This window comes from Scyliorhinus torazame, chromosome 19 (assembly GCF_047496885.1).
Source record: "Scyliorhinus torazame isolate Kashiwa2021f chromosome 19, sScyTor2.1, whole genome shotgun sequence".
NCBI lineage: Eukaryota > Metazoa > Chordata > Chondrichthyes > Carcharhiniformes > Scyliorhinidae > Scyliorhinus > Scyliorhinus torazame.
In genome coordinates, this window is record NC_092725.1 from 95,237,897 (window position 1) to 95,259,685 (window position 21,789).

At 49.0% G+C, this 21,789-nt stretch overlaps 1 protein-coding gene and 1 non-coding gene across 3 annotated transcripts in view; one reads left to right on the forward strand and one right to left on the reverse strand.

Moving 5' to 3' along the window:
- LOC140396330 (anoctamin-4-like) overlaps window positions 1–21,789 on the forward strand; it is a 286,419-nt gene that overhangs the window by 14,592 nt on the left and 250,038 nt on the right. For both annotated transcript variants that reach the window (XM_072484841.1, XM_072484842.1), the window contains exon 2: window positions 3,767–3,844. In XM_072484841.1, the coding sequence (XP_072340942.1) occupies window positions 3,767–3,844 (78 nt within the window). The remainder of the gene's footprint in view (window positions 1–3,766; window positions 3,845–21,789) is intronic.
- Window positions 9,363–9,434, reverse strand: trnac-gca (transfer RNA cysteine (anticodon GCA)). Its single transcript has one exon. It is a non-coding gene; the product is annotated as a tRNA-Cys (tRNA).

The following is a 21,789-nucleotide window of genomic DNA, read 5'->3' on the forward strand; positions in this document are numbered from 1 at the left end:
CGCAGACCCTCTCAAGGCAAACTTTATCCTCTCCAACTTGATAAACCCTGCCATGTCATTTATCCAGGCTTCCACACTGGGGGGCTTCGCATCTTTCCACACTAACAAGATCCTCCGCCGGGCTACCAGGGACACAAAGGCCAGAATGCCGGCGTCTTTCGCCTCCTGCACTCCCGGCTTGTCCGCCACTCCAAATAGTGCCAGCCCCCAACTTGGCTTGACCCGGACTTTCACCACCTTAGATATAGTTCTCGCAACACCCCTCCAGAACCTATCCAGTGCCAGGCACGACCAGAACATATGGGCATAGTTCGCCGGGCTTCCTGAGCACCTCCCACATCTGACCTCCACCCCAAAGAACCTACTCTGCCTCGCCCCCGTCATATGCGCTCTGTGAATCACCTTAAACTGTATCAGGCTAAGCCTGGCAAGTTTAGAAGGTTAAGGGTGATCTAATCCAAGTGTTTCAAATGCTAAGTAGATGCATTCAGATAGCAACAGAGAAACCTTTTCCTGTACGGACCAAAAGACCAAACCATGGGTCACAACGTTACATTTCGAGCGAGGGCGTTGAGAGTGGAAATCAGGAAACATCCTTCTCACAAAACGTACTTGAAATCTAGAACTCACTCCTCCTGTAGGCCGCTGATGCTGGGGGACAGTGGAAATTTTCAGGACTGACCTTGATTCCTGCTGGATAGCAGAATCAGAGATTTGATCAAAGACGGAAAGGTGGAGTTGAGACAGATTGGTGATGAGCTAATTAAGTGGTAGAACAGGCTTAAGGGGATGAATGGCCTCCCCCTGTTACCAGGTTAGCGGTGATCTGAAATTGATCTTTGGCACAAATACAAAACAAGGGACATGAATCATTAGCCAGTTTGCATTGGGCTTCACTGGAACAGTATCCCATCTTCTAATCAGACACTTTACAGCCTTTTGGATTTAACATTGAGCTTAAAAACTTCAAACCGGAAAGTCTTTCCTCGATTTTGTTTTTTTACACATCCCTATGCCACCCAAGTGCCAGTCTGTACATTGTTCTCATGTTTTGCTTTCAGCGAGAACTGACCCTTGTTCTCTCCCCTCAGATGCTGCCAGACCTGCTGAGTTTATCCAGCATTTTCTGGGGGTTTTTCATATTTGATTAGTTGGTAAGATTAATGAAGTGTGACTGTTTACAAAAGTAAGTAAAGAATCATTTGTCAGATTATTTTACCGAGGGAGTTTGAATAGATGTAGCTCAGATCAGAAACAGACAATGAGTTAAAACTTAACGCCAGCCTAATGTCACTCTCACCTCAAACCCTGGGTTTGAGTTCCACTTCAGAGGTTTGAGAAAATAATGTCATGTACTTCCTGCATGACTGAGGGAGCGCTGCACTGTCAGAGGGTCTTTCCTGTGCGAGCGCTGCAGTGTCAGAGGGTCTTTCCTGTGCGAGCGCTGCAATGTCAGAGGGTCTTTCCTGTGCGAGCGCTGCAGTGTCAGAGGGTCTTTCCTGTGCGAGCGCTGCAGTGTCAGAGGGTCTTTCCTGTGCGAGCGCTGCAGTGCCAGAGGGTCTTTACTGAGGGATGGCTGCACTGTCAGAGGGTCTTTACTGAGCGAGCGCTGCAGTGCCAGAGGGTCTTTACTGAGGGAGTGCTGCACTGTCAGAGGGTCTTTACTGAGCGAGCGCTGCAGTGCCAGGGGGTCTTTACTGAGGGAGTGCTGCACTGTCAGAGGGTCTTTACTGAGCGAGCGCTGCAGTGTCAGAGGGTCTTTACTGAGGGAATGCTGAGTGTCGGAGGGGCAGTACTGAGGAATTCCCTGGGACCACTAGCCCCAGGACCGAATCGTGATGGCTCGTTGAATCAGGCGCAAGGTCCAAAATGCGATTCTCGCTGGGCATCAAACCCGTTGCGAGCTTTCCGGCCCTCTCAGCTGGCCCCGATCAGGTTGCCGCCCAGGGCAGGCGAGAACATGCCTTACATTCATTGCATTCATTTGAATACAATTATCGGACAGGAAACACGGTGCACCGGTCTCCGGGGATTCTCTCGCACCCTCAGCCAGGAGTCCCGTGAATTAATCCCGTGAATTAATTCAGTCCTTGATAATCAGGGCTTGGTGCCATGGACTCCAACAAGAGGCAAGGGGTGAGTACCTCTCTGCACTTACCACCAGGGTGCCGAGGGGGTCCATCAAGTGATCAAGTGAGTTGGGGAGGGCATGAACTGAGCTGCAGCGGCTCAGGTTGGTGGCCTTTCCGGGATGGAGGTCATGTGGCATTTCCTCTGCCTCAAGCATTATTAGTCCCATTAATTTGTTGGTAGACTCTTGCTGCTCTGGGGATCCTGATGGGCTGTCTTCTTGCATTTGGTGATAAAGAAGTGGAGCAAAGACGATGTTTCTGCAACACAGCCACCAGGAGGGACAGTGATTGAGAAAAGCTCGAATTTGGGGTTTTCCATCAATGCTTCCTCAGAATTGCAGTGTGCTTGCCTTAATTCCTTTTGGGGATATTTCAAATAAACTGTTTCAAGGTCTTGTCAGCGCTCTCAGGTGGAAGTTCCTGAGGCATTGTTCCGAAGAAGAGCAGGGGAGTTTGCCCAGGTGATCTGGCCAATATCTATCCCTGAACCAACATCACAAGAACAGATCATTAGGTCATTGTTGCCTGTGAGAGTTTTCTGTGCACAGATTGGTTTTTTAGTTTCCTACTTCACAACAGTGACTACGCTTCAAAATATATATCGTTAGCTTTGAGGCAATTTGGAACATTGAGATTGTGAAAATGGTTTAAAAATGCAAGTCCACCTTTCTCAGCTGGCAACACAATATGCGACAGGAAATAGCCACCCATTTTCCCAATCATTCTCCAGTTGCAGTTTTTCTTCATGATCTGATTATCCTGGCCTTCGCTGAAGTTTCCCAACTGTCCTAATCCACAGTAGAACTGACCACTCACTTAGGAATACAGTTAAAATGAGGCTATTATTAATTCGATGAGGCTGTAGTCACAACCTGGAGTCTGGCTGGACAGGAGTGTGGATTCCTGTCAGCACTAGAAGCTCATTCTTCAACTCCAGTACTCCCATCTACTCAGGTTTCAAACGGGAAACCTCACTACTCAGAACCTGGTTCAATGCTGAGAGAATTGAGGAATTCAAAAGGTCCTCTTGCTTTATAATAGAATGCAACAAAAGCGCTAACAGGGAGATTACTAGGCCAGGCTATGTCTGGGGAAGCCATGAAAAGCACCACCTTCATCACCAACAACTGCGCTAATCTAGAAATCTTTCCCAAGACATTTCCCATTTTCATGAGGACCTTACAAACAAAAATAAATGCTGAGCCAAAGAAAGAAATGCTAGGAAGAGAGACGAGAAGCTTGGTCAAAGGTGTGGATTTTAGGAAGAGACACTGACGGAGGTGAGGTTTAGGGAGGGAATTCCAGCGTTTAAGACTAAACAGCTGAAGGCACGGCCACCAATGGCGGAGTGATGGGAGTTAGAAATGGACAAGGGTTGAAAGCGCACAGAGACCTCGAAGAGTTGCAGGGCTGGAGGAGGTTCCGGAGGGTTGAGGCCATAAATGGATCTTATAACAAAGATGAGAATTTTGGATAGTCAAGGACTGGAAGGTGGGAGCACAGGCATGATGGGCGAATGGGATGTGGAAAAGAAAGAAGCATTGATTGAAATATCGCTTAAGATTAAGAGTTCAAATTTAAAGTCAAGTGAACTGAGATTCTGAAGTGTATTTAATGTTGTAAATGTTTTGCAGACAGAGAATCAAGCAGTACAAGTCACAACCTCTCCAGTGGAACCAGTTACTACAGCTGTGTTAGTCAGGTGACTGTCGGTATGTATGAAGATACAGCTCAATCAATCCAAGCTCTTGTTATGCTCTCCTATGTATAAGTGACTTTAGACGTTAAATAGAAAAAAGGCTTTGATTGAACACAAATCCTTATTTCAGGGTGTTTTAATCATTTTTTAAATAATAGATTTTTCTAGTGAGTGACACGTATAATCCCATTCTGCTATGGGTCAGAAAGAAGTCTCTATAATTTTATCTCAACCATCCTCATCCATTTACACCCACACATGCCCACACACACACCCACATACATACACACACAAAAACACACATGCCCACACACACACCCACATACATACACACACAAAAACACACATGCCCACACACACACCCACATACATACACACACAAAAACACACATGCCCACACACACACCCACATACATACACACACAAAAACACACACGCATACACACACCCACATACACACACACACACAAACACACATACCCACACACACCCACACCCACCCACACATCCACACACAACACACACACATACACACACACCCACACAATCATACACACATCCACACACCAACACACACACACCCAAACAATTACACATGCACCCACACATGTATTTGCACAGACACCCACCCACACACACACAAAAAGACCAAAACACACCCACCCACACACACCCACCCACACACTCCCACACACACACACATAACCCCAAACACACCCATAACCCCAAACACACCCACCCACACAGACATTCACACAGATATCCACCCATACACACAAACACACACACACACACCCACAAACCCAAACACACACCTACCCACACATATACACACCCACACACATACACTCACCTACTCATCCACACACCCAAACATACAGCACCACATCCACAACAACGTGTACACCCACACATATACACACACGTACACAAACATCCATACACATGCCAAACACATATACACACAGACAGACATCCACACAAACACACACACATAGTTGCACCCATAGACATACACACATGAACATCCAAATATGTACACACACATACACACCCACACACACATCCGCACAGATGCACATGCACCCATAAATGCACAAATCCGCACACACACATTAACACATGGTTGCACTCACATACACACCCAGGCACACACACACATGCACAAACAGGCACATCCACATGCTCACACTCACACACACTGACACACAAACAGCCACACCCCTCACATACACACACAGAACATGCATATTGACACTCACATACAGAAACATGTACACACAAGCGCGCACACACACACCACACAAACAGCTATACACCCCACACACCCACACACACTGTTAGGGAACATAAAGGCTGCGATTTTCCTAAATAAAAACAAGGTGCTGCCGCCAGTGGGAAAACGAGAGTGTTTCCCATTGGTGCAAGCAGTGTTGCTGAGGTGGGATTCAATCCAACTTAGAAACTTTTTTTGGAGAAGAATGGGTTTTGCATTGGCCTTGAGTGGGGTGGGGCTTAAACTCGCTAACAGGTTCCGCTCCTCAGAGATCGAGGTGCCATGTTTAAAGGGAGTCCTGGGGCGGGATTCTCCAACCCCCCGCCGGGTCGGAGAATCGCCGGGGGCTGGCGTGAAACCCGTCCCCGCCGGTTGCCGAAGACTCCGGCACCGGAGATTCGGCGGGGACGGGAATCGTGCCGTGCCGGTTGGCGGGCCCCCCCGCTGGATTCTCCGGCCCGGATGGGCCGAAGTCCCGCCGATAAATTGCCTGTCCCGCCGGCGTGGATTAAACCACCTTTTGAACGGCAGGACAAGGCGGCGTGGGCGGGCTCCGGTGTCCTGGGGGGGGGGGGCACGGGGCGATCTGACCCCGGGGGGTGCCCCCACGGTGGCCTGGCCCGCGATCGGGGCCCACCGATCTGCGGGCGGGCCTGTGCCGTGGGGGCACTCTTTCCCTTCCGCCTCCACCACGGTCTCCACCATGGCAGAGGTGGAAGAGACTCCCTCCACTGCGCATGCGTGGGAAACTGTCAGCGGCCGCTGACGCTCCCGCGCATGCGCCGCCCGGAGATGTAATTTCCGCGCCAGCTGGCGGGGCAACAAAGGCCGTTTCCGCCAGCTGGCGGGGCGGAAATTCCTCCGGCGCCGGCCTAGCCCCTCAATGTTGGGGCTCGGCCCCCAAAGATGCGGAACATTCCGCACCTTTGAGGTGGCGCGCGGACATCGCGCCGTTTCGGGAGAATTTCGCCCTGGATCTCAGAATAATATTGCAGCCCCCTCCCCAGTCGCTGGCAAGCCTCCCCCAAACAAAAACCTTTGAACTGCTTCTTTCTGTCAATTTTATTCCTGTTTAACTTTGTCAAGCCTCAGTGTGCTGAGAAGCTTTGAACTGCAGTGTATACATTCAATTTCATGATCCATTATCTTTCACAAGCCTCTTGATTGACAGGTCCAGGCTACTTCAAAGGAAGGTGGGTTTTGTTTGTTTTTATAGCACATCATGGTCCATTATCTCTGAAGTGCTTCCTCTTTTGAGCAGTTGTCTTTCCAACTGCACTTGTTTTGAAGAGGCTGTTTCATTGTCCTTAAGTACACCTGCTTGTTCTAGGAAGCATCAAAGGGAACAGTTTTACCTTCATCTGACAGATCACTGAACGTTGCTGGGTATTCCAACATATTAGAGGGAAAACTTTTAACAACAGCTTTAAAAAACATTTTAAGTGCCCAATTCTTTTTTCCAATTAAGGGGCAATTTAGCTTGGCCAATCCACCTACCCAGCACATATTTTTAGGTTGTGGGGGTGAGACCCACACAGACATGGGGAGAATATGCAAACTCCACACGGACAGTGACCCGAGGCCGGGATTGAACCCTAGTCTTTGGCGCCGTGAGGAAGCAGTGCTAACCATTGCACCACCGTGCTATCTACAACTTGACATGCTGAAAGATCATTTATTGCCACAGAAGGAAGACCTGGCATATAACCTCCATCCCCCAAAAAAGGAACCCTAACCTAAGACCCTCTGGCTGAGCCCAAGCCCACCCCTGACCCCCATTTCCCCTGATGGAACTTCCCTGGTACCTTGGAGAGAAGTGCAGAGAGGCTTATCACCCCATTGCCCCCCCGTCGGGGTCCACGGCGCCAGGTCCCTGCTTGTCAGAATCTTGGAGAGCAGAGATTGGGAACCCTCGTGTGAAAGACAGAGTTTCAGTGAGACCGGTTTGCTCACAGTGTGACAATCATCTGGGGGGAATTTATGAGTAATCCATACAGGTAATTTTTGTGTGGAATTTGTCACTTGGGATGTGATTCAGCGACGCCGTTGCGCCCGGTGCGGATCCGGACACAATGGCTGAATTGTTCAAGAGCCCCAAATCAGTCTCCGTGCTGAGCTCTGGGACGAATGCGAGTCACCTGACTAACTCTGCCCAGCGCGATCTGGATCTTGCCCTCGCTGGTCGTGAGCCAAATCTACATATATAAATTAGCCTAATGGTTCATTTAAATCCCTGGACACCGGATTCACCCAGTGCCTGGGACTCATCGGCCATGCGTGCGAGACCACACCAAGTATCGGTTTACTACTGGTCCATACAAATGTGGACCAGGCGCAATGGCACCTTGGGTGATCTCGCAGGCCATTGGAGACCCGCAGGTGGTCAGGGACACAGGCTCAGCTCGCCAGCAGGAAATCTCTCTCACCATGTGCACCCGAAAGCGAACTTAGTTTTAAGTCTGCTGAAGTGCGCCGCTGGTTTCAGAGTGTGGGGTGTCTGACCACAGTTGGCCTATTGGTTTACATGGACTATGTACTCACTGAGAATATTAGGGTATAAGATAAATTATGTAACTGTGTTATCTTTACAAATCTGTGTATATCCGTAAAGGTATAACTGAGGGTCTATTGTCGTTCATCTTGTTTAATAAATATTTAATTATTTTGTTAAAAGTTCATCAACTGACTCCTGTGACTCTGTTCAGTAGCCACCTTCCACCTATCTAAACAAAAGAAAACTTAAGTGGTGGGTTTTTCCATCTCCCCAGCCCCATATTCCGGTGAGGCACGTGCCTGCCGGTAGTGGGATTCTACGGTCGGTCAATGGGGTTTCCCAATGTGGCCACTCACACGTGTTGGGAAACCCGTTGGCCTGGGTGCACTGCTGGCGAAGCGGAGAATCCCGTCAACGGAGAATCCCGCAGGATCTATCAAGCCGGCTTCCAGGCTGGGAGCTGACTTGTCCAGTAGCAACATCAGCTGGCAGCCTAACAACAAAATCCTGGCACACAAACACACACAAACACACACACACATAGACAAATACACGCACACATAGATGCACACACAGCTGCACGCACACGTACACACTCACGTACATACACAATCGGACACATCCACATACACACATACACATCCACACAAATGTACATACAAACCCACACACATGCACAAATATGATCAAACCCACGTACATACCCACACACACATTCACACAAACGCACACACAAACCCACATACATGCACACACACCCACAACCAGGTACACATACTATCACACAGATACACACACAGATACACATGCCCACACACATACTCTCATGCACACATCCACACAGATGTACAACATAAACCCATGCACATGCACACACATTCACCGCTACAGACATAAACACATAAGCACACACATCCACACAGATGCACACACACAGATGCGCACATAAACCCACGCACACATGCACACACACTTACATCCACATACACACCCACACATATACACACACCCACATCCAAACATAGACACATACATCCACACACTCACACCTGTAGAAATCCACATACACACCCACATACACGGGCAAACACACACACATTCGCACACACACAGATACGCATATTCACACACACATTCACATGCGCACATACACAAACATTCACACACAGGCAGACTCAGATATTTACACATACACACAAACATTTACACATCCACACACAGATACATTTGCACATACCCGGTCCCATGCACATGCACATTTATTTATACATACACATTCACGCACACACTTTCACACACACAAACACATTCATCCACACACAAACATATTCATTCATACACACCACACAGACACACAAATTAACACACATACTCACAGACACACATTCACATACACATAGACATATAGACACACACATATTCACACACACACACACATAAACGTATTAGAATCATAGAATTTATAGTGCAGAAGGAGGCCATTCGGCCCATTGAGTCTGCACCCTACTCTAGCCCATGCCCCCACCCTATCCCAGTAACCCAGTAACCCTTTGCACCCTAAGGGACAACTTGGCATGGCCAATCCACCTACCCTGCACATCCTTGGACTGTGGGAGGAAACCGGAGCACCTGGAGGAAACTCACACAGACATGGGGAGAAAGTGCAAGCTCCACACAGACAGTCAACCGAGGCCGGAATTGACACCTAGAGCTGAGAGGCAGCAGTGCTAACCACTGTGCCCACAAAAAAATATCATTTCAAGGGGTCACCTGGATTTGAACTAGGGACCTCTTGATCTGCAGTCAAATGCTCTACCACTGAGCTATACCCCCAACTATTCATCCATACATACAGACACACATTCACACACACTCACAGACACACATTCACACACACACGCAGAGTCACACATATGTTCATATACGTACATTCACACAGACACACATTAGCACACAGGCACACACATTCATACACACAGTCAGTTACAGACATTGGCACATGCACACATTCACCCACACATGCGCACACACATTGACACACACACATAGGCACACGCACAAATGCACACACAGACACACACATAGACACATACGCACACATTCACACACTCACAGACACTCATTCGCACACACACATGCACTTGCACACAGACACACATTCACACACAAGCAAAGACAGACATTCACACACATTCATACTCACTCACTATGTAAGGAACATTCCTTCTCTTTCTTAATTATCAGATTTCTGATTACATCAATAGAAGTTGAAAATAACAAAACCCCAAATAAGGTAAAGTCGATTTCTACACTCTAGGGTGTTGATGGTATTTATTGAGTAATAAATGTTGGTCTGTACGTTGAGACAATTCACAGGTTCCCTTTCAGTAGTGGCAGAGTAGAATTTATTTGTTTATGGGATGTCCATTGTGGTGTTGGGTTCTCTGGTGTACAGATGAGCCAACACAGTTGTATGTGGTACAACTCTATTTTATTTTAACTCTTATCTACAGTTCGTTCTGGATACTCTGCACGTGCTGTCTCCCTGAGTGTGTCATGTAGCAGGTCTGTCCTGGTCCTCCTCTCCAGCTAATACTGACCACCAGGTGTCGTGTTTGTGCTTTTATATCTTTCTGTGATTGGTTGTGGTGTTGTGTGTTCTGATTTGTCTGTTGGTGTGTCTATCATGATGTGTGTGTTTGAATATCATGACATCCCCCCTTTTTACAAAGATATGTGCCTACGTGGTTATAAATATAATCGTGTCGTGAGTGCATCTAAGAGTGTGTGTGTGTGTTGTGTACAGCGTGTGTATATGACGTAACTATTTACATAGGGCAATGTCGGGTGCGTCACACTAACAAGGTTGTACCATAACAAAACATGAATGCGAGAAAAAAAAAACTTGAACAGTGGTCCGGTCAGACGATATCTGGAACGATAAACAACAACAGGTTATAATACAGAAGTGTTTGACTTTTTGAACGTATGAACAGCGTTATAAGTCCAGTCTAATGGGTGACCGCCTCAAGAATAGGCTGGTCCTCAAGCCGGTTCAGCTGTGGAGATTTGGGTTCACACTGGTTCACCTTGGACTGTTGGAGGTGATGCTGCTGCCGAAGTCTCTACTTTTCCATTTGTTGTACTTCGTGCAGTGCTTGGTTTTTTATTCGTGCAAATATAACATTCAACATCTTTGTTAGTGTTGCCTTGGCTGTGGTTTGGTTCTGGTGGCGATGGAAGGGGCATGATCCGTGGCATCTCCACGAAGTCATCCTTGGGAACCAGTGGAGGATCCGGCGTGTGCGTATGGTTCAGTTGCGAGCGTGGAAGGCGACGCAAAGCTCGCTGATTGCGCCTACGCACCAATCCATCCGCCCTGCATGCCAGGAACAAGGTGGAGTCTTTTTTCTTTTTATGTTTGTGGTGGACGGCATCTTGTAGCCGATGGGTCGTTGCCATCGAAGAAGCACCATCACTAATATCATGCAAGGCGATGACTGTGCCAGATGTGGAAATTGGCCGAGACCGTGCACGCTGGTTCCGGCCACCTGCTGTGCCGGAAGGGCGACTCTGCAGAGAAACGTCGAAGCATGTCGCCTTGGAGAGAGAATTGTTGCTCGCATCAACGTCTGGCGATGGCGCGAATTGGTGTGTCCGTCTTGGACCGCCGATGCTGGTCGCCACTGCCGACCCAGTGGGACTGCCACGCGATCCATTCCCTGTTGCCGTGGCATCCGCCGTCACCCTGAGCGTGCCATCACCGAGGCCGCGACACCGCCCGTCCGGAGCAAGGTCTGGCGTGCGCGAATCAGAGTCGGCGCTTGGCTGCTCCCCATCTGGAGTCCGGTCTGCCTTCCGTCGATGCTCCCCGTCCGGAGTCCCAACAGGTTCACTGGAGGTAGCCGAGATTCCCTGAAGCTGCACTTCTGGAGTCAGAACATGCAGGAATGCACCAACCAGTGGAGAGGCTCGAGCCATCAAGGGTGGAAGCGGTGCGCCGCCACCGCAGTCGTCAGTGGTCCCACCGTGATCGTCGAGTGCCTCGGTACGCACTAGGCGAGGTCTGCCACCTTGCACCTTTTGCATGGGAAGTGGGATGCTGTCGTCACTCGTCTCACATCCCGTGGATAGATCCTCATTAGCAGCTTGCTGTTCACTAGGGTTGGGTAAATTGTCAGAGTTTTCATCTGGTGGTGCACTCCATGTCGGTGGACTGTCATTGTCTTGCCGTTGTCCTTCATTTGGGCTTTTCTTCTTTGGAATTTTAAATCTTCCCCCAGACATTGCAGAATCTTGTTTATTACCCCCAAATTCTCCCATATGTATGGTCTCGAATATAGGATCCAATGTTTCTATCGACATTGTACTATTTTCCAAAGAACATTCCGTTTCACTTTTCTTCTCAGGTACCTCATATGTATCTTTGTCTAATGTACATGCCTTCATGGTCTCTGGGTCTGATTTTGCTGGGACTGGCATGGTCACAGTCTCTCTTTTACTGTTCTCAATTGCCCACATTATACTCCCCATACGTAACTGCTTAATCACTGGGGTTAGTGTGGTACAATGGATAATCGGGTCGACCTTATCTGCATCTTCACCATTAGTGGAAAGCACACTTGGTTCACTTGAAACTGCTACGGGTTTTAAATTCGTTATCTGGCTACTCGATGTCGGTGTCCTCAGGATTCTTGCTCCAATGTTCTGCTCATTTATCAGTGGAGTGTGTATAGGTTCAATGCAATTAATGTTCCCCTCAAGGTTTGAGGAGTCATTACTGACTAACTGCTGGTCTCCGAAGTTGGGACTTTGCGGCGTTGTGTTGAAGGGAGACATTTGTCCCTGCTGTAGATATGATTCAGGTTGTGTTATTTCCATTACCTGAGGATCAATGTCTTGTCCATTTTTTCGATCCGTACTAAAACACTGGCAATTCTCAGTCTGCTCCTTGCAAGTTAAACATTCAATTAATTTCTTTAGCAAATCCTCAGCATCCTTCTGTGACCGTGCAGCATTATTAATCTCTGTTCGGCTATAATGATCCTGAAGGTCAGGGCATAAACCTTTTTTCTTCGGGCTTGGAAGAGGCGATTCCTTTGGCTTGTCTTCAGTTGGGCTGGAACAGTCTTCAGCGCTGTGCCCTTCATTGGAGCATGAGAGACCGTCATGGTCATGCTGCTGTGTAGTGGAGCATGGTAGGCTGTTATAGCCTTCTTGCTGTTCACGTGAGCATGGCAGACTTGCATCGTCTGCCACTGGTTGGTCAGGAGAGATTGCTAGACCCTCATGGTCTTGTTCCTGCAAGGACCGCACATTGGAGTCTTGCGTTTCTGCAATTGTGGAGTGTGTCCACGAGCTTGCTGTGGAGGCTTGTGACTCTGGAATCACTTCTGGTTCATGTGAGGACTGCGCTCTGGAGTCTTGCATGTCTTCTTTCATAGAGTCGGGAACGCTGAGCGGGACGTGGACCATGCTCTGTGTTGCAGCAGGGCGCTCTCCGTGTGCTTGCACCACTCCCTGTCTGTTAATGTCAGGCTGCAGCATCATCCTGCACTGATGAGTTGGAACGTCATATCTGCTGGGTTGAAGATCCTCAAATCCGAAAAATGAATCCGCATCTGCGTCGGATTCAATGTGGGGGCCGCCAATGTGCAACACGAAAGGTTCGTCCGAGTCATAGTCGTATAGGACCACGGAGCTATCATTGGGCTCGCGAGGTCCGGAAACACTGTAAAGATCATCATCGAAGTATTCGAGATCGGAATCATCGGCTTGTGCGTAGGTAACTGCTTGTCGGAGGGTTCTTCGGAGGTCAAATTCATCTCCTGGGTCTATTTGCGGCAATGTGCTGTCATTCCAGGTGAGGGAAGGTTGTTTTACTGCTTTAACAGATTTTTGTTTTTTTGATTTGGGACGTTTCCCTTTTAAATTGGATTTGGGACGTTTCCCCTTTAAATTGGTGCGGTCTGGGGCCTCTGACATCCTGACGCTCGGTATGTAGCACGTAGGAAGCGACTGCGCATGCTCAGATCGCTGTTCCTTTACCGATGGCCGTTTTCTTAACTGCGCATGCGCAGCATCTCGCGCATGCGCAAACGAAACTTCCGGTTCTGCGCACTGCTCGCGCAACTGTGCTAGCGTGATACCTTTAGCAAGATGGCCGCCGACCTCGAGCCAGCCCTCTCTCAGGCCCGGGATTTCAGCCTCTGGGAATTCGGGTTCCGGGATCCCGGCCACGAGGTGAGTACTGCCGCTTTTCTTACCTTTACTTGCCGATTGGATTGCGTTTTCTTCACAGTACTTGGAGAATTTGTCCAGGACTGCCTGGTAATCGTACCTTTGCTGCCTCCTGAAAAACCTGAACCTTGTGAATATTTCTCTTGCCCTTGCACCGGCGATGGTGAGGAGAAATTCAATTTTTTCGCTATCATCCAGGTCTTGGAGTTCAGCTGCCACCAGGAACAATTCGAACACTTGCCGGAATCGCCGCCAATTTTCGTGGAGATCGCCGTGGCACTGGAGCGGCTGCGGAACCGGGAGCTCTATCATTTTGCCTGGGCACTGCTGGTTGTCTCTGTACACTGAGGTATGCCGGCAGGTATCGATCCACTCCTGTACCATATGGTGTTGGGTTCTCTGGTGTACAGATGAGCCAACACAGTTGTATGTGGTACAACTCTATTTTCTTTTAACTCTTATCTACAGTTCGTTCTGGATACTCTGCACGTGCTGTCTCTCTGAGTGTGTCGTGTAGCAGGTCTGTCCTGGTCCTCCTCTCCAGCTAATACTGACCACCAGGTGTCGTGTTTGTGCTTTTATATCTTTCTGTGATTGGTTGTGGTGTTGTGTGTTCTGATTTGTCTGTTGGTGTGTCTATCATGATGTGTGTGTTTGAATATCATGACATCCATGTAGCTGGCTATGCCAGTATTTATTGCCCATCCCTAACTGCCCTTGAGAGGGCCCGTGAGCCGCCTTTTATTTAATAACTTTCTGCATAGCACAGTGGTTAGCACTGTTGCTTCACAGCTCCAGGGACACAGGTTCAATTCCTAGCTTGGTCTCCCCGTGTCTGCGTGGGTTTCCTCTGGGTGCTCCAGTTTCCTCTCACAAGTCCCGAAAGACGTGCTTGTTAGGTGAATTGGACATTCTGAATTCTCCCTCAGTGTACCTGAGCAGGTGCCGGAGTGTGGTAACTTCATTGCAGTGTTAATACACAATAATAATAAAGATTATTATTATTATTACTTCTCCTTTGTTACAGTGGTTCAATTTTCAAGCATGCTTTGCTGGTTGTTGACATTAATGACAATCAGCTCCCCAGGCAGTCGCTCCATGGAGTTATCCTATAGATAATATAGTAAATAACAAGAGTCAACTTAGCTCAGAATGTCCAAAGCAATCATTTTCTCACAGAGGTAAAGCTTGAATCGATGTCAATTTGTACCTTCAAAGAGCTGCCTTGAAAGAGAAAGGTGACATTTTTGAGTGGGATTTACTGAGCACCCTGCGTGTGTTTTTCAGTGGGGGTGGCGGCCTATCAGCAGGATCTGCCAGTGCCGCCATTGTCAACGGGTTTTCCCAATTTCTTAAAAGAATTTAATGAAGTTAATCTCTTCCTTTCTGTACCAGGCACTGTGGTTAGACAAAACTCTTTGACATCAATTCCAAGAGTTGAGGGGTGACCTGATAAAGGGGCTGATAGGGTTTATATAGAGAAGTTGAGCGCGATTCTCCGCTCCCGCGCCGGTTGGGAGAATCGCCTGGGTCGCCAAATTTTCCCGCGATGCCGGTCCGACGCCCTCCCGCGATTCACCCAAGCGGCGAGAACGGCCCCGTCCGGGGAGGCCGGAGAATCGCCCGAGACACCCAAAATGGCGATTCTCCGGCACCCCTGCTATTCTCAGGCCCGGATGGGCCGAGCATCCTGCACAAAACGGCGGGTTCCCCCCCGGCGCCGTTCACATCTGGTCGCTGCCGGCGGGAACAGCGTGGGAACGCTGGGGGGGGTGGGGGGCGGCCTGCGGGGGGGGCGAGGGGGGTTCCTGCATCGGGGGGGGCCTCAAATGGGGTCTGGCCCACCGATCGTCGGGCCGTCCTCTCTGAAGGGGGACCTCCTTTCTTCCGCAGCCCCGCAAGATCCGTCAGACATCTTCTTGCGGGGCGGACTCGGAGACGACGGCAACCACGCATGCGCGGGTTGGCGCCGGCCAACCCCGCATGCGCGGGTGACGCTAGTTATGCGGCGCCGGCCACGTCATGTATGCGGCGCCACCTTTACGCGGCACCAAGGCCTGGAGCATGTAAATGACGTGGCGCCGCTCCTAGCCCATTATCGGGCCCTGAATCGGTCGCGATAGGGGCCGTTTTGCGCTGTCGTGAACCTCGACGGTGTTCACGACGGCGTGAACACGCTGCCTCCATTTCGGAGAATCCCGCCCGTTGTGTCCACTTGTATGGGAGCCCAGGACTAGGACCATAAGTAGAAGTGAGTGACTAATAAATCCAGCAGGGAATTCAGAAATAACTTCTTTACCAAGAGAGAGGTGAGAATCACACAATTGTTACAGTGCAGAACAGAGCCATTTGGTCCATTATATCTTCATCAGTTCTCCAAACAAACATTGTGACAGAGTGCCATTCCCCTGTCTTTTCCCCGTACCCCTGCACATTGTTTCTATTCAAATAATCATCTAATGTCCTCTTGAATGCCTTGATTGCTCCTGCCTCCACCACACTTCCAGGCAGTGCATTCCAGATCTGAACCACTCGCTGTGTGAAAAAGCTTTTTCTCACATCACATTTGCTTCTTTTGCAAATCACTTTAAATTTGTCCACTCTCGTTCTTGATCCTTTTACAAATGGGAACAGTTTCTCCCTGTCTATTCTTTTCATGATTTTGAACATCTCCATCAAATCTCCTCTCAGCCTTCTTCTCTCCAAGGTGAACAGTACCAACGGCTCCAATCTATCCTCATAACTGAAGTTTCCCATCCCTGGAACCATTCTTGTCAACCTCTTCTGCACTCTCTCCAATGTGTTCAAATCCATCCTATAGTGTGGCATCCAGAACTGTACGCAATAATCTAGCTGAGGTCTAACTAATGTCTTGTATAAGTTCAGCATAATCTCCTTGGTCTTGAAATCTATGCCCCTATTAATAAAGCCCAGAATACTATGTGCTTTATTAACTGATCTCCATAACCTGTCCTTCTACATTCAATGACCCATGCACATATACACCCAAGCCCCTCTGCTCCTGAACCCATTTTAGAATTTTACCCCTTATTTTATGATGTCTCTCCATGTTTTTCCCAGCAAAATGCAACACCTCATACTTCTCCACATTGAACTTCATCTGCCATCCATCTACCCATTCCACCAACTTGTCTATGTCTTTCGAAGTTCGATACTGTCCTCGCAGTTTACAATACTTCCAAATTTGGTATCATCCACGAACTTTGAAATTGTCCCCTGCACACCAAGATCTAGATCATCAATATATATCAGGGGCTGGCTTAGCACACTGGGCTAAATCGGTGGCTTTTAAAGCAGACCAAGGCAGGCCAGCAGCATGGTTCAATTCCCGTACCAACCTCCCTGAACAGATGCCGGAATGTGGCGACTAGGGGCTTTTCACAGTAACTTCATTTGAAGCCTACTTTGACAATAAGCAATTTTCATTTCATTTCATATCAGGAAAAACTATACTGACCCCTGGGGATCTCCACTACAAACCTTCCTCCAGCTTGAAAATATTTGTTGACCAGCACTCTCTGCTTCCTAGTATTCAGACAATTTTGGAGCCACATTGCTATTGTCCCTTTCATTGCATATCTCACAAGTCTATTGGTGTGGCTCTACTGTATCAAATGCCTTCTGAATGTGGAACAAGCTACCACAGGGAGTTGGGGTGAACAGTTTAGATGTATTTGAGGAGAAGCTGGATAAATTCATAAAAATATAGAAAATAGAAGCAGGAGGAGGCCAATTGGCCTTTCAAGCCTGCTCCGCCATTCATTATGATAACGGCTGATCATCCAACTCAGTAACCTGTTCCCACTTTCCCCCCATATCTTTTGACCCCATTAGCCCCAAGAGCTATATCTAACTCCTTCTGAAAACATACAGGGTGCGATCTAACCAAATGGGAACTATGTCTCACAGCGAGGACGTTTAGCCATGTGTTTCCTGTCGCACGCAGTGTCGAGAAACACAATGTTATCTAACATGATCCAGGTTAGATGCAGGGCCTCAGCGGAAAATGTGTGGCTGAAAGTCACGTTTCCTGCACTGAGGGGCGCCACTTGCCAAAACTCATTGCGCCCCAATCTCTCAAGACCCCAATGCGACCACCAAACCCCCCAGCCTGGGTCCCCAGGCCCACCCTCACCACCCCACACCCGTGCAGGCATCCCCTGGCTTAATCACCGCCGCACAAATAATACCAGCTTGGCACCTTGGCAGTGCCAGCCTGGAACCCTGGAAGTGCACCTGGCAGTCCCACCTGGACATCTTGACAGTGCCAGGCTGGCATGCAGGTGGCACTGCCATGGTGTCCAGGTGGCCCCAGCAGTTCCAGGGTGTCACCCTGCCCAGAGGGCATGCACCCAGGGTCCTCTAATCCCTTGGGAAACCCCACAAGTGCTGTTCCATCCAGTCCCCATTTATGGAGGCCAGTACTGAACGACACTCATCTGTTGTCTCCAAGATGAAGGGGATAGATCCCAACGCCTTGGTTAGATCTCGGGAATGAATATTATTTTTTTTTTAATTTTAAATGTTTTTTTTATTCTACATTTTCACATTTTCCTTCAAATATTTACACCCCACCCACAAACAGTAAATGGTAACAAATACAAAATCAATCCCCTTAACAATACCAATGATCCCATCCTCCCACCACCCCAAACAACGGCACACCTGTCAATATATGCATCCAATAGACCAAACCCTCCCACGGTGGAAACAAAAAACAAAAGAGAAAAAGAAAAAGGAGTCTGGGACCGCCCATGGTCACCATTTACCTATAGAGTTCACTCCCCTCCCCCCTACACTCAATGCCATCCAGCCTCTGAAAGAGTACCGTACATGATACCCAAGAGTTGTACACCTCCCCCCCCTCCCCAAGTCTCCAGCTCCTCCCGTCCACTGCCTCTTGTAAAACTCCTCCTCCCAACCTCGGTTCCTTCCCCCCAACTTTCCACCCCGGCTAGACCACTCGGACCCTGTTCTGCCAGTCTCCGATGGCCGCAGCCTCTCCCCCACCTCACTCCCGTTCACTGGCCGGCTTAAACCGGCCAGGGTGGAGGCCCCCGCCCAGGTCCCTTTCCCACTTGCCCGGCCCTAGGAAAGCCCAGAGATCCCCTTTTAGCACACAAACCCCGCATATCCACCTACACCCCAAAGAGCCCTCATTTCGAGTGAAAGTCCCATCACTTCCCTTGTCCAAATATATACAACATTGGCTCCTTTAGCCCCTACACCCGCGCGCAGTGAAACAAAAAGGAAGAAAATACAGTCATGAGGTTACATCGGCACATGACCATTCCTCAATTTGTCAGTTCTGCCACAGTCCTTCTGCCTTCGCAAACTCCCCCGCTGCTTCCGCCGTTCCAAAATAAAAGTCCCTTAGCTTATACGTCACCCTCAGCTTCGCTGGATATACAATGCCGCACTGCACCTTGCTAATGTACAGTGCCCTCTTCACCCGGTTGAAGGCAGCCCGCCTCCTCACCAGCTCCACCATAAAGTCCTGGTATACACGTATACCAGCTGCAGCCCACTGCACCACCCGCTTCTGCTTGGCCCAGCTCAGGACCTTCACCTTCACCCTGTACCTACGGAAGCACAGAGTCACTGCCCTTGGTGGTTCACTCGCCTTTGGTACAGGCCTCCACGACCGATGAGCCCGATCCAGTTCATATTGGGAGGGGTCCTCCCCCTCCCCCAATAGTTTTGCCAGCATCGTGGCAAAATACTCAGTCGGCTTTGGTCCTTCAACTCCTTCGGGCAGCCCACAATCCTCAAATTCTGTCGCCTGGATCTGTTTTCCAGGCCTTCCATTTTTCCTCGCAGATCCTTGTTAATGTCCATCACCTTCTGCATCTCCTTCCCCATCGAGGCAAGTTGATCACCGTGCTGCAATAACATCTCCTCCACTTCCTTCAGCGCCTCCCCTTGCTCCCGCACCTCCGCCGCTGCGCTCGCCACCGCCGTCATCACCGGGGAAATCGCCTCCTCCACCAGCGCACTCAAAACCTCCCTCATCTCTTTCCTCACCGTCTCCATGCATTTCGCAAACTGTGCAAACTGCTTTTCGAATTCCGCAGCCATCACCTTAGTTATTCCTTCAGCATAAGCACTGCGGCCTCCCCTGGTGCTCCAGCCTCCGTTTTCTTTACTGACCCCGCGGTGACCTTTCCACTCCCCAACGGACTTTCAGCCGCTTTTTTCACGGCCGTTTTTTTGCTGGTCTTCGACATTCTTCTCCTCTGTGCTGTCTCCTGACTATTACTGCCTTCGCTGGCCCTAGGACCGGGCGTTAACCCCCGACAATGCCGTTCCCGAACGGGAGCCCTCCAACGCGCGGCTGCCTCCCGTCTGCCGTCACCGGAAGTCGGGAATGAATATTAGAGTGAGACTAGCTGCATCACTATTATGCAGATTTTCTAAAAGGTGATCCCGCGCACAATGGGCGAGCTTCACATCACGGTGTCTCGCAAGATCCCGTTCGATCTCGTGAGGCGTGGCGAGCCGGGTAAATCCCCAGAGTGGGCTCTCCCGCAGTTACCAGCCATGTTGCGCCGCTGTCCCACCATCGTGAACATCTGGCTTGCATCTACCCTGTCCAGTCCTGTTAGGGTTTTATAGCTTTCTATGAGATCCACCCCCCCCCCAACCCCCTCAGTCTTCCAACCTCCAGCGAATGTAATCCTAACCAACTCAATCTCTCCTCATACATCAGTCCTGCCATCCCAGGAATCAGACTGGTAGGCCTCCGCTGTCAGCCCACTATAGCAAGAACATCCTTCCTCAGATAAGGAGACCAAAACAGCACACAATATTCCAGGTGTGAACGCACCAAGGCCCTGTTGTGAGGAAGGTGCCAAGCGGCTTCAAGAGGATGTGAAGTCATCCACTTTGGTAGGAGGAACAGATGTGCAGAGTATTTCTAAATTGTTAAGAGATGAGAGACCGTAGATGTACAAAGGGCCCCGGGTGTCCTTGTCAATAAATCACTGAAGGCTAACTAACTGGTGCAGCAAACTATGAGGAAGGCTAATGGTACGGTAGCCTTTATCACAAGAGGGTTTGATTCCAGAAGTATCGAAGTCTTGCTTCAATTGTCTAGAAGCTTGGTTAGATCACACCTGGAACACTGTGTGCAGTTTTGGTCCCCTTACCTCAGAAAGGATATTATTGCCATAGAGAGAGTGCAACAAAGGTTGGCCGGATTTTTTCCTGGGATGCCGGGACTATCTTATGAAGAGAGATTGGGGAAACTAGGCCCGAATGCTCTATCGTTTCGAAGAATGAGAGGTGATTTCATTAAAACCCATTAAAACCTACAAAATACAGGAATGGACAGGGTAGATGCAGGTAAAATGCTTCCATTGGTCAAGGAGCCTAGAACCAGGGAACACAATGACATAGATGAAAAGTTACTTTACTCAGAGGGTTTGAAACTCTCTACCCCAGAGGGATATGGAAGCTCAGTCATTGTGTATGTTTAAGGTAGAAATTGAGAGATTTCTAAATACTAATGACATAAAGGGTTCTGGTCATAGTGTGGCAAAAAGCCATTGAAGGGAATAATCAGACATGGTCATATTGAATGCTGAAGTAGGCTCGCTGGGCTGAATGGCCTTCTACTGTTCCTATGTTGCTAAAATGCTATGTAATTCTTTGTAATCTGAAGGCTACATTCAGGTGTCAAAGAAACAAAACTGAACCAGTGGAACAGGTCAATGAAAATGTGTTTTAATGTCTGAAGTGAAGCACAACAAGCTCGACAACTCCGCTCCAACCTTCCCAGGCAATCAAAACTAGTCCAGATAATGCTGCTGGCCCTGAGTTCCCTGCAGTAGTAACCCCTTGGACAAGGTGATGACCTCCGCAGCGAGAAACAGATCCAACTCTTGCTTGTAGGAGTTGAGCGATTAAATGTTTACCACACGAGATG